Here is a 13,337-nt window from a genome sequence, read left to right as displayed (position 1 = left end):
AGATAAATTTAGTCGAGGCTTCACTCGACGCCTGCCAGTCTCGCGAAGGATGTTTGTCGATTTTCACGTCCCGTTAATCGATCGCAGCGCGATATTGAACGGTATTGCCGCGTTCTTCCGTGACCAATTGATTCTCACGATCGTCACGGTGCAATACAATAAAGTATGGCTCACCCATGTAATGAAAGTCTCCCTCGTTGCGACACCTAAACAAAGACGTACCGCAGCTCGACGTAATTTCGCCGAAATGCGATTTCTCGACGCATACGTAACGTATGCGGGCGTGACGGTCCCTGGAGCGATCTTTTGTGGATTTTGTAAGATCGCTCTTACGCTCTCGCTGCTTTCAGTTTCTAGCATGGCACAGCATGCGCACGCAGCGGAAGCGGACTCAGCACGCGGAAATGAGTCTAGGGTGTGGCGAAACGATGCTGTTATCCGATCATACGGTATCGGAACGACGACGAAAGTAAAGCGCCAGGAAAAAGGAGGAGAAAACGAGCCGCGACGACGACGACGACGTTGACGGTGAATGTCTCTCGTGTGGCTCGTGGTCTCTTCTGGGCCGACTCGGTTTACGCGGTAACCACGTATTAACGAGGCATCCTATCGTCGGCAGGAATCACGCCACCGCAGAATAGGTCCCGCATAATGACACCTAAGATCTATGTAGCTGAACTTGTATAGCCAAGTATGTACACAGGTCTATAACCGTGGGAGGCAATTAGGCTTGCGTCCTATCACCTAGTCATATGGCTACGAGATGAACGCTGCATCGGGTGGTGCGTTGTGTCGCGTAATACGGGAAAGAAAGTACGAAAGGCCTGATGCAGACCTGGAAACGAAAGCGAGTAGGATGACGACATTATTCGCGTGCGTGCGGTACTTACGTGAAAAGAGAGAATGCGAGGAAGTCTATCAATTCCATACGACGCCGGATCGGCGATCGCTCGATCAGACCGAGGAACATAAGATGGCAAGGTTTCCTATAGCGCAGTTGATTTACAGTTGCAATTACAGTTTATGTTTATCGTTTGAATTCACCGCATGTACAACTATCATTCACGCAAAGTCCCCTCAAATCTTTCAGCAAGCATTTATGATCTGTCGATAAAATATATGATATTAAATGCAATCGAGTAAAATGAGAGGCTTGGTGCTTCACAATTAATGGTTAGCTCTCGATGACGCGTGTATATTGAAAACGATTATTTGAGCGCTCCCGTGTTAGTTCGCATTAAATAAAGTTGCATGTAGTGGAACTGAAAGGAAAAAAAAGTAGGTACATAGTTCCCTCGGAACATGTTACACATAATTAGACCGAACTTACACGCAAGGCAACCAAGGTGCAACGTTCGTATGTAGATTTTTGCTCATAAATTCCGATAATATCGTGTGCGTGTGTCGTAAACGCCGTGCGTAAGCGGACGTTTCGAAATCGCGCGGTTCGGCAACACAGCCCGATTTCCGATTTTTACACGCTTCTCAGCGCGTTTCGAGGGAATGATCGCCGAGCGGCCGTTGCAGTGCGGAAAAATCAAACGACGCAATTGACGGCTTAACGACGTGATCACGTCAAGCCGAATCCTTGTGGCGCAAGCAGCGCATACGTCGCGCACGGCAGCGCGTGATGCGTGGTGTCGAAAGTGCCGTGAGATTAATCTCCCGCGTCTAAAGAGAGAGGCGAGAGGATATTCGCGGATATCTCCCGCCGCGTGATTTTCGCATACTCTGACATTTACGCCTCGCGTTCCCCTCCGACGTCCCCAGCATGCAGCATGTGAAACGTCTGAAGTGCTAAGAGTGCCGTTTACTTTAACGATCTCTACGAGAAGCACATGTTTTTCTAGTGGCACATATACCTGTTACGGTGAAACAAGTGTACCTCTCCTGGTACGCAACTCGCGTAATATCAACGAGTGAAAGTCTCCCCGCAATTCCTCATAATCGCAAAACGTGTCGGACTAATACTCACCGCCGCCGTTGCAGTCGCAACAAAACCTACCAGCTCCCCTCCTGCTCTCTCGACGTCATTCTAGCGTTTCGTAAGAGCAGTTGTTACGTAAAAAAAATACTTTATTCGAGTTTAAATTTACAGGGTGTATAGTACAATTCGAGGATAGGATCGCAATGAATACAATATTGGTGCATCGCTGTCGATTCCTATCGGAGCAACGTAATGATCGCTCCACCGGTCGCTCCTGTCGGCGATCGGTCTCTCGAAAAGAACTGTTGGTCTCGCGCTGCGAGCTGTTTACCGTCAAGCAAAGGGGGAGAATCACGGGTCCTCGCTCCCTTTCGCGGTAGCTTTGTCTCAGTGACCGAATCCGCCGAAATCGCCGCCGAAGTCATGGCCGCCGAATCCGTCTAAGTCGCCGCCACCAAAGCCGCCGCCACCGTAGCCACCGTCGTCGTGACCCTTAATGAGCACGGGGTAGGGCTCCTTGACGACTACCGGTACCTTGACGGGGTAGGGCACTGGTTTGGGTACCTCAACTGGAACCTTGACCGGCACCTTGACCGTGTAGGGCACTTTGATGGGCACCTTTACGGGTACCTTCACCGGGTAGGGCACCGGCTTCTCAACCGTGTAGGGCACGTGCTTCGTGACCTCCACCGGGTAAGGTTGCGGCACATGGACGGGGTACGGGCGGTCGACGGGCACTTTGATCGGTATCTTCACCGGGTAGGGCACGTGTTTGGTGACCTCCACCGGATACGGGTGCGGTACTGGCACGTGCTTCGTGACTGTCACCGCTTTGATGTGCTCAGTGGAGATTATCTCGTGGCCGCCGCCCAGGCCACCGCCAAATCCACCGCCAAATCCACCGCCAAAATCGCCTCCGAAACCGCCGTGATCGCCCAGACTCAGCTCCAGTCCACGCTTCGACTTCTCGTCATTCTTGGGCTCGGCGCTGGCCTCGACTTCCTTCTTCTTCTCCTCAGCTACGACCGATAACACTAGGCCGCATAGGAGTATCACCTGTGAGAGAAAGAAATAGATAATTATTTTTGAATATACAAAAAGCGCGAATTTAATATTTAGGAGCGTGAATACACGCATGCGTAGCATGCGCGGATGTATGAGTTTCCTTGCAATTTGCTTTGCCCGCTGTTAGTCTTTTGTAAGACTAAACTTAAACTGTACAAGACTTAATGTAATGAAAGATTTCACATCGTCGTGTTGCATCAGTGATTTGGACTCAAGATTACCGAGCTGTGATTTTTAAAATAAGATAATTTAAGTTGTTTTATATATGATTGTTGTTAATATTGACATAATATTACTATAATAGAATTGAGCAAGAGAATTGATCGCTTTTTGAAAAATTATCGAGTTGGAAAGAGTATTCTCAAAGTAACTCTTAAACTGTCGACAAATTTGGATACAAAACAAAACGATTGCAAGAAAATTATGTGCCGACGTAATTGCATGTGATCTCGTTAAAGTTTTCGCAAATGTAACGTTATTTACGCCCCGATAATGTTTCCGAAAGGGAAGAACATTCAAGGGAACGTTAACGATTTCGGTGTTTGTGCGTGACACGGAGATCTGCAAGTCGAAATTTTGCTTCTCAAGTCTTTTATTACATATCTAGCGAGTAAAGTGACATCGCTCAGAAATTAAAGACTGCGTTTGCGACGCGTCGCACGACTCGGGCCGAATGCGGCTCATACTTTTACAAGCGGTGATTCGAGCGGCTATCTTACAGGAGCTACTCACTTTCAGCTTGTCGGTGCTGTTCATGTTGGTCGGCAGTGAGCACACTGGCATCGCCATGGTCTACCCTCGCTTTTATAGGGGACGCAACGCTCTGTCCGCTGGCCAACTCGAGCGTGCCGATGAAATTGTCGGCGGGTAGGAAGCCAACAGGAGGAAAGGAAGACAACGCCGGCATCGTAGGCGACTCTTTCCTCCGTTTGCCTTTGTCTTCGCGTCTGTTTTCTCTTTGTTTCTTCTTGATGTCTTATCGTGTTTTCGAGTCGATTTGATCCTAGATAGAAACGCATTTCTGCAACGAAAAGCGGAAAAAATCGGCGTTATTCGATGTGCTCGCGTGATATTGAATTTTGCTCAGACGCGTAGTAATGGATGTAAGTAAACAAGTCTCTCGGTTAATATAAAATATGTTATTTATAAAATTCAAATTTAAAATATGTCGTTTATAAAATGCTGAGTTTAATATATTTTAAGATCGATTACTGATTATGCAATTGTGTGTTTGTATTGTTTATAGACTATTTATGTTATTATAGGAAGAAACATTTTTGTAGAATTTTTTAAAATACACGTTATAAAAATACGAATTTTTTCATGTTTTTCAAGATGAAAAAGGCATTTTTGCATCCCTTAAATGCAATTTTAATTTTTTTAGATTTATATTATGCTGCTTTATACCGCGTTATTATTACACACACGAGCTTTTAATCATAAATTGAATCCATATATTAAAATCATGCGGCAAATTTTATGTCTATATCTTATCTCGATATCTTTAATCAATTTGATCTTACATGCTTCTTCTTGTAGCTTTTGTGGTTTACAAGAGCTTTATCAATATTAAGAACTTGATTAACTCGAGAGATAAAAGGGAAAGACATAAAGAAATTTTTCGACGACACGGAAGTACCTTTTCTTAGTTGCCTTCTTCTCTCGACAATTCGAGTATACGGATGCATTGGAACAGTCGCATTTAGCTTCAACTTCTCCGAATTTAATATACTCGCCCCATTTCCATGCTCATAGCACGTTCAACCAGCGTGTTATCTCTTTTCTGCAGTTTCGTGTGCCGCACGACATTTGTTGCCAAGAAGAAGATAGCCACCGTCACCGGCCGTGAAATTAAAAAGGATGATTTGAAGACGTTGGCCGCTACCACTGCCGCTTTAATAGGAAGTTGTTGGAACTCGTTAACGCGGCCGGATAAAATTCTCGTACGCCGGAAGTGCTTTCCGCGGCGAATGTAGAAACGCCGGTTTCGCTCGCTATATAACGGTGGCACGATTTTTGGTTTATCACACGTAGCTCCCACGGGTGTAGTTAATCTCGAAATGACTTTGTACCTCGATCTCGGTCGGTTCGGAAAGGTATTAGAATACTCGCGTATCCATGGTTTATCAGGGTTATCGGCACGAATACATTTCCATACATCTGAATTTGGATTTCCATATTTGAATCCGAAAATATTGATTTGACTTCTAGAGAGCCGGATAGAAGTGTGTTTCGAGAGGCTGGCCATTCCCGCGCTCTCGATTGGCCTTTGATCGAAACCTGCGCCCGAAAATCGGGTGAACGATGTATGCGATAGTTTTCATTTGACCTATACCTGGAGATTAAATTGTTTTCGATGAATTTATAGTGATTCGCCAGAGACCACAATCTGCTCGCGCTGCTGCTTTTCAACACGATCCCAAAATCCGACAATCGACGATTTTGGGCGCATCGGATGCGTTGACTTCCTCCCCATTCGAGAGTTTTATTATCTGCGAGCTATCGCGAGCTATCCCTCGATAGCGCCCCATTGAAATTGCTTTCCTTGATTGTTCGCTGCAGGATTTGCATTCGACTGATACTCTTAAAAATGCAAAGGCGTTTGTTATCTGTATGCCGAGCTCTGAGTGATAACAAAAAAAAGAATTCGATATCGAAGAATGCAGCGGTGAGTATTAATTAGATGAAATGTCAATTCTAGCTAATTGACAGCCGCGCGAGCGTGCGTGACGGCAATCCATTAATTGCTGATGCCGCAGTCTCATTCATTGAATTTGAAACTAATGACACGCGCTGGTGCCGAGATGGCTAATTTTCTGCGGTCATTCCTGCTGTAAACCGGCTATCCGCACGTTTTCATCGAGCGCCGACGACGAACGCGTGTAAATCGGTTAACATTCATCGTGATGTCACGTGTCGTCAAGTTTTGATTAGGGACGTCAATGTTATATGACATGTCCTAACGTACGTGCATAATAAATTTAATACTCGCTTACATTAATCATTAATCGCGCATTTCATACATTAAAGTTAAACAACGATTTGATTCACTTGAATGGTATACAATTTTTCTCGCGGACAAATCCTGTTGGTTCATGCTTCGCTATGCATAATACGTGTACTTAGAGCACATTAGGTAGTTTTTTTCCATGTTAAGCGTCTCCGCGTAGTCATTGTGTCATAAGCACATCTGTCTGAATTATTATTACGTTCTGAATTACGTGTACGAGCCGCTTGATTTTAATTGCGATACTATTTGCTCGAAAGTCTTCCTGCAATAGGAATAATATCAGGAAGCGGTTGAGCTTTCCCACTATAGGAATATCAGATCAGTGCGGTGAAAACTTTAGCCTTTTTTTTCTTCCATTTCTCCTCGACCGATTGTAGTGACTCCGGATTACGTATACGGAACCACGCGAAGTAAGCTAGCTCCGATTATGTTTACTGCCGGATGTAATGCACACGATACATGCTCTCTTATTGAAGGTGGCGATCGGCGATCTCGTATACTTTCTACCGATCTCCCGATATTCATAAGGCCGCAGTTATATAAATTTCGACACATCGCGCATTTTCCGCCACTAATTTCGCTCGGGAGATCCCCTCGTGAGCCAACGAAATTCGCTTTCGACTTCATGCGCAAATTAATCCTTTGCACATAAACACCTGTGCCTAATGTCAACTTAAATGTCTGCATCTAGAGTGTACCTTTCCCCCGTCAAAGTTCATCAGAAGCGCGGAATAGACATCGTTAATTTAACGAGCGCGGTATTTTTCCTTTCCCTTTTTTTCGCGAGGCAGCCTTTCATCTACGTAAATGCAAATTGATTTTGCGAAAAGCTGTCTTGCGTGCGACGCAAACTTTCAACTGGCGGCTCCTTATCTCCGTCGAAATATTTTTTTCGGGCTCGAGTCGCCTGAACTTTATGCGCCGACGAAGGGTTGGTGGCGTAAATGCGCCCTAAGTGGATCGTCGGATTCTCACGCGCTACGACAAGCTACGCTGCGCGAGCAGACGTCGTCGGCAGCAGGATTTTCGCGTAGTCCGCGTTTCTGCTTCACCGACCGCGAGCGTAACCTTATGCAATAATGGGAAAGGCTTTGGAGTCGGCCAGACCGCAGCTCTCATGAATATATGGATAGATGTTCTCGCTCAAGGTGTTTGTCAAGCCGTTTTCTAGTTACGCTCCTTCCACTCCCACAACTGCTCTCGCCCTTCAAACACAGACATAATTTGCACCTTAGATCATGAAGTCTACGACCTACGAAAAAGATGAAAGGGATTTTTAGACGTCTCCGGATCGTCTTGAGAGTTTATCTTCTCCGAAAGTAGCGGGTTACACTTCTGCCTAGCATATCTGATGAGAACTGTGGATTCATGAATTTTTATATGCGTTAGCATTTGATTGGTTCTTTTTATTATCTCATTGCTCGTGTAACGCAATTACATACGGTATAATTACGCGTAATGCACTTGCGATAATGCGGTTAGTAATCGTGTGCGCACACAGTGTAACTTTATGTAATAAATTTTTTATTAATACTTCTATCTGGTAAAAGTTTCAGCCGTTGTTTTCATTTTGTATCAATAAACGTATTTCATCTTGCTCGCAGGAATAAATTAAAGCGCAGTTTAATCATCGAAATAATTTGTTTGCGAAAAAAGTTAACAGCAGCAACTTATTGCATACATTCTGGACAAATGGTATTCTGAGTAGGCTCATTTAAAACATTGTACTAGTTATAAAATATTTTACTGATCCGTGTCATGAAGAAACTGTTGGATAAGAAACTATCCGACTCTCTCTTTCACTTGTATATATTTTATTTTCGTTTATCAAAGTACAGTGTGTAGAAAAGCGTACATTACATATTAAATTCGTGCTCTAGTTTATTTTTAATCTTTTATTTAACTAATTATGCTCTAAGTATTCGTAATTATATTGAGAGAAAACTGCATTAACGAATAAATTATGGGAATAATGGTAAATATTCAAAATAAATTGTAATTTTAATAATTAACTAAACAGTAACAAAGATTACCACATCATATGTAATATAATTATTTACGTGCATTATCATGCACATTTTAATTGAGAGAGTTTGGTCATATTAGGTTAAAGTTTAATTCTATTATATAAATTTGCAATGAGTCCATCTTTATTAAATAAAATCGACAATATAACATTAATGTATAAGTTACAAATTTAATGCAATTGTTTATTGTACAATACGTGTGCTCGCAGCATGCAAAACTTTGCGATGACTTGTATGAATATTTATTTAATAAGCGAGCCGTGCTGCATCTGGTCTGTAATTACACGATCGGTATATTTAATATGAAACGCTGTAGCTTATTCCCTGCGTAGTAATTATTTTCGAAGGTTACAAGGTATCGTGTAAGTGAGACCTTTTGCAAAGACGTCATCAAAACACATTTACCAGGAATTACATTGGTTCACCTAGTTGCTAATAACGTATCACCTGGGAATGATACAAGTAAAAGTTACGTTTAATGCCAAAGTATCCGTGGATCGATTATGAAAGTGGTTTTAATAAAAAGTTGCCGCGCGTGAATGACTTAAGGTAACGGCATATATCTTTGTAAGTTTCGATAAATTACCTTAGAATCAGACCGTACATACAGTGTTGTGCGCCTGAGAAAAACATTGCTTTCGACATCGAGCGGTGTCGAATGAAATCGAGAAATTACGCTATTAACGATGCGGTTGTTCAGACCGTTGATTCTGTCGCGTGTCCATCAGTATCCATCTCGAAACATGCTCTTATGCAAAACTTGATGGGAATGATTGAGAAGGCAACAATGGCGTGTTGATTACTTTACGCGACGTTTCGAAACGCAAATTTTCACGTCACCTTCTGAACGATCATCAACGTGTGCACCATCAAACGCCATTATCGCAAGGCGTCGTAATATCTTTAACAACTTCCTTCGCGTGCTGCAAATCCATTTTTTAATTAACCGAGCATCGATGCATGATGCCGACGATACATAGCGCGCGGGTGCGTATCCGTGACACATAGAGAAAGTCTAATCGTCGCGGCGCCTTGTGTGTGCATCGTTTCACGCTACGAATTTTGTCACTTAACTAGATTTATGGGCGCGAGTCGTCGAAAATGAGCGCCGACTCGTAAAGTCGGTCGGTCGTGGATTAATTAAGGAAGATTTCGATGTCTACACGCGAGCATAAGTCCCGTTCCCATGAATGGTATAATGCAATTTCATTTTCACGCGAGTTATGCGATGCCAAATAGTTTCTTCCGACTCGCAGCAGTTAATTGCTCGGTGAATCGAGTGTATCGATAAAAGTTATGTCTCATAAGAGAGAGACTCGAAAGGCGTTCTGCGAACGTGCCACTAAAGTGTTTCTCGAAGAAAGTATGCGTGCACGCGAACGACCGTTTAGATCGTAGAATTAAATTTAAGATCGCTATCGCGGACGATTACGCGATGCAGCAACGTTGGATTAGTTCAAACGTCCTCCGTTATATTACTGTCCACTTATGTCTCAGGCGAAAGCATATTACGTCTATTACAGCTACTCTCTTTCTCTTTCTCCCCTATGTGAGTCTTTTATATCCATTATAATAAAATTGCCAATATATAAAAGTTTTAAGCAATCTTCTGGGATTATATTTCACTTGTTGAGTCACGATTATTGATAATGGCGACAACTTACATATTATTTATTGGCTCGCTACATTATCGATTTTCCTAATTGTCTTTTATTACGGTGAACAGAATGTTCCATTGCGTAACGTGTCCAGAGCTACGACCGCCGTTATGTCCGGCAAAATTTACGAGGCATTACGAGCAAAAGGAAGAACAAATCCGGCACACCCGTTTCTCTGATGTTTTTGACGTCATGGTGAAAGAAAGAAAGAATAGAAGAAAGTAGCACCTAACTATCTAAAGTAGTTAGGATCGGCGCGCCAAAGAGCTCGATCTAAATTGCGGGCTCTACATTGCGGCTCTTCCTCGATGAGGGGATAGCGATTGGAGCCGGTTGGAACGATGGGGCGGCGACGTTACGCGGGCGACCCCGTCGTATCCGGGCATCCGACAGTAATCAGCCTCACCGGGTGGTAGCCCGTGGGAAAACGGCTTAACGTCGAATGGTTTTGCGCGGGACAGCGACTCACAATCGGTCCACCTTAAAGCCAGCGTTCCGGCATTGGAGTAGTGCGATTTTCCGGGGAGTGGGCCAGCGTCGCCAGCGAGCACGGCGAAAGTGCCGGTATATATGCCGCAGATTGGCACGATGCAACTTCAGTGTGCACTCCCGAAGGCTACCATGAGCACTACGCAGGTGAGCTCGCACTGCTGGCACGGCAGCGCGTACCGTAGGATTCTGACGAGGGTCCCTGTAGAGCGTAGCGCAGCGGAGAGGATTATGCACGGGATTATGCGCGATGTATGAGGACCGCGTCGAGATTTAGCATTCATGGCGTGAGATAGTTTAGATAATCATGGTGTTATATTTCACGCGCCGTCGTGTACAGTGTTAGAATCTCGTAGAGATCACCGTGTGATTCTTTGTCTGGCTGAAAAAGTGAAAGTCCCGCTAAATCCTCAAGGGACGTAATTAAATATCTCGCACGTAATTATATTCGTATCCCGCAAAGTTCATCGATCTTCGCAATAACAGATTGTCAATAACACTTTGATTTGACTTAGTTTAAGCCTCTTTCATGAAGTTGCGCGTAGAATCACTCTTTATTCCAAAGAGACCCTCTCAAAGCTTTTCGAATTAACCAGTCGATCCAAACCTTGACCATGAGGGACCGCAATTAACACACGTTTACTCGTAGACTCTGGTGCTCCTCGCCCTTGTGGCGACGGTGGCTCTGGCCACCGAGACCAAGAAGTCCGACAGCAAAGAAGCCACCCCCTCAAAGGACGCCAAGAGCAAGCGCGGCCTGGAACTGAGTCTGGGTCACGGTGGTTTCGGTGGCTTCGATGGACACGATCTTGGCGGCGGCTTGGGCGGCGGATTTGGCGGCGGTCTTGGAGGAGGTTTTGGCGGAGGTGGCGGTGGCGGCGGCGGCGGCGGCGACGGCGGACGTATTTCCGGCATCACGATCCACCGTGAGGTCTCGGTTCCAGTCCCGGTGCCCTACACCGTCGAGAAGAACGTGCCGGTACCGGTGCCGGTCCACGTAAAGGTGCCGGTAGACAACCCGATTCCGTACCACGTACCAAAGCCTTACCCGGTCCCAGTGGAGAAGACTGTACACGTCCCCGTGGAGAAACCGGTCCCAGTACCCGTCAAGGTGCCCGTTAAGGTGCCCGTCAAGGTGCCCGTTCCCGTTACAGTACCTGTTAAAGTACCATACCCCGTGCACAAGGAGGTGCCCTACCCGGTCAAGGTGCCTGTCATCGTTAAGGAGTCCTACCCGGTCTTTGTGCACAAACACGACGGCGGCGGCGGTGGCCTCGGCGATGGCGGTTTCGGTGGCGGATTCGGTGGTGACCATGACATCAGCTTCGATCTGCATTGACAACAGCCTGACGTCGATCGATATTAACGATACTTTTGTATATAATGATTACGTTTCTTTTTTTTACACGTGATGTCTTACCAAAATAAACATTAAATTATTAACAAGGCGTTTTTTTCTTCATTTTGTTTAGAGCCAATGTCTCCTTATCCTTTGCACTTGCGTGGAAACATTGACTTGATGGGACCGAACTTACGCCACTTCGTGACGAGCGAAAATGATTTCTTTGAATGTCTCGTGCTTATTCTGCAATTATTGCTTTATTTCTACTGGTTCAACTTGCGCGACGCAATAATAATATGTGACAAGAAATAAATGATAAATTTAGACGTCAGTGAAACTGACTTGTTAAACTTTCTTACGTAATGCACTTATAAAGTATATACCATGAGTTATCATAACTACTACAGTGGAAGAGTGGAATCTTAATCACTTCCCGTGAAACTAGGCAGAACATGTTACAATATAGCAGGCGACCAGGTTACTAGGCGACATGTGAAAGTGTCAGAACCAGTCATCATGGCTGTTACGGTTCCAAGTTAGATGGTTACCAGGAAGCTTGCTATCTAGTTAAAGATTATACGGTAGAAACATCGGAATATCTCTGTGAATATCCGAAAGTCGATATTTATGATTTCTTGCATGCTCGATTGAACGTAAAAGCAGCTGCAGTGATTGACACATCTAAGTAACTCCAGATTTTTAATTTCATCAAAATACCCCTTACTCCTCTTACGTAAATCATTCCGTGTACAAGTGGTTGACATTAGGCACGTGTTTGTGCAAATCACGTGCAGGTATTATATTTTACGGTAAAGTCGGCTGTATGTCTCGCATAGCGGTCAGGTTTCCTTAACCGACGTGCAAGGTAGATCATACCACAGTCAAGGTTGCTAGAAGAAATAATATCGAGTATTTGCTCTGGGCAATCCGTATTCAAGCGTACAGCGACCGCGCGGTTTCTCTCGGTGAGAGGAGGCGAGTTATACGAACGGAAGGAGCGCGCGATTTCCGTAATCTTACTTCCTTGATATACCTGTAACATTTCTCGACGATCCCTGCGCGGACTATCGCCGTTACGTACCTAGATCGATCGGTCGATGTTAGATAACGATTATGAAAAGAAAGTAGCGCGCCTTTGTCATTAGCGAAATTCATAATGCGCGGCGCGATATCGGATTCAATATTCACAATATGTAATAACGTTTCGCTCAGCGAGCACCGGGTATCAGTTTCATTTACTATCCGCGTAGCTCGCTGATCACGTTATGCGATATTCTGATTATTTATTTCTTTCTTTTTGCCTCGCTTCGATAATAATCTCGTAATCCGGGCGTATTACGTCAGATCATTTATGAGATTCTATGCTCTGATTATTTTTTAGTGCATATAAATGTATAATTGCAATCTTGTTGCATCTCGTTAGGGATCCGTAGTATCGATAAGATGCGATCAATGAATAACTCACGTTAATCCGAGGCAGTCGTTATAATGGCCATAGAGATGAACCGAGATCATAATTTATCCGTGTTAGATGCTGCTGTTCGCGAACCAGCTCTCTTTATGCGTAATTATTATTGTATGTTATCGTTATGTATAACGAAGGAGGGAAAATGCTATAATTCTTCATAAGCAACGGCGCGACGAACTCCTCCTCGCGGAATGCATTACAAATTGAATTTATGAGCCTTACATTCCGCTTCGTACCTTTTCATTCAGATATCATAGACTCGTAATGAGGAACGTCTGGAATTTTGCTCTAGCGTGTATAACAAATTTCCGAGAGATTTAAGAATGCTGTGAATAATAAGCTTAGCAGCTA

At 44.3% G+C, this 13,337-nt stretch overlaps 2 protein-coding genes across 2 annotated transcripts; one reads left to right on the top strand and one right to left on the bottom strand.

Moving 5' to 3' along the window:
• Positions 1 to 2,065: 2,065 nt before the first annotated feature.
• Positions 2,066 to 3,880, bottom strand: LOC105282593 (keratinocyte proline-rich protein). The gene is made up of 2 exons (XM_026969034.1): positions 3,725 to 3,880; positions 2,066 to 2,983 (listed from the first exon to the last, which is right to left on the bottom strand). Exons 1-2 carry the CDS (start codon positions 3,779 to 3,781, stop codon positions 2,315 to 2,317), a joined length of 726 nt encoding a protein of 241 aa, XP_026824835.1. The 5' UTR covers positions 3,782 to 3,880; the 3' UTR covers positions 2,066 to 2,314.
• Positions 3,881 to 10,257: 6,377 nt separating this feature from the next.
• On the top strand, positions 10,258 to 11,619 carry LOC105282591 (H/ACA ribonucleoprotein complex subunit 1). The gene is made up of 2 exons (XM_011344648.3): positions 10,258 to 10,323; positions 10,826 to 11,619. The coding sequence occupies exons 1-2, from the start codon at positions 10,258 to 10,260 to the stop codon at positions 11,513 to 11,515; spliced, it is 756 nt and encodes a 251-aa protein (XP_011342950.3). The 3' UTR covers positions 11,516 to 11,619.
• Positions 11,620 to 13,337: the final 1,718 nt, after the last annotated feature.

This window comes from Ooceraea biroi, chromosome 4, assembly GCF_003672135.1.
Source record: "Ooceraea biroi isolate clonal line C1 chromosome 4, Obir_v5.4, whole genome shotgun sequence".
Taxonomy (NCBI): Eukaryota; Metazoa; Arthropoda; class Insecta; order Hymenoptera; family Formicidae; genus Ooceraea; species Ooceraea biroi.
The sequence above is the reverse complement of the archived record's forward strand: the minus strand, read 5'-3'. Positions and strand labels throughout refer to the sequence as shown.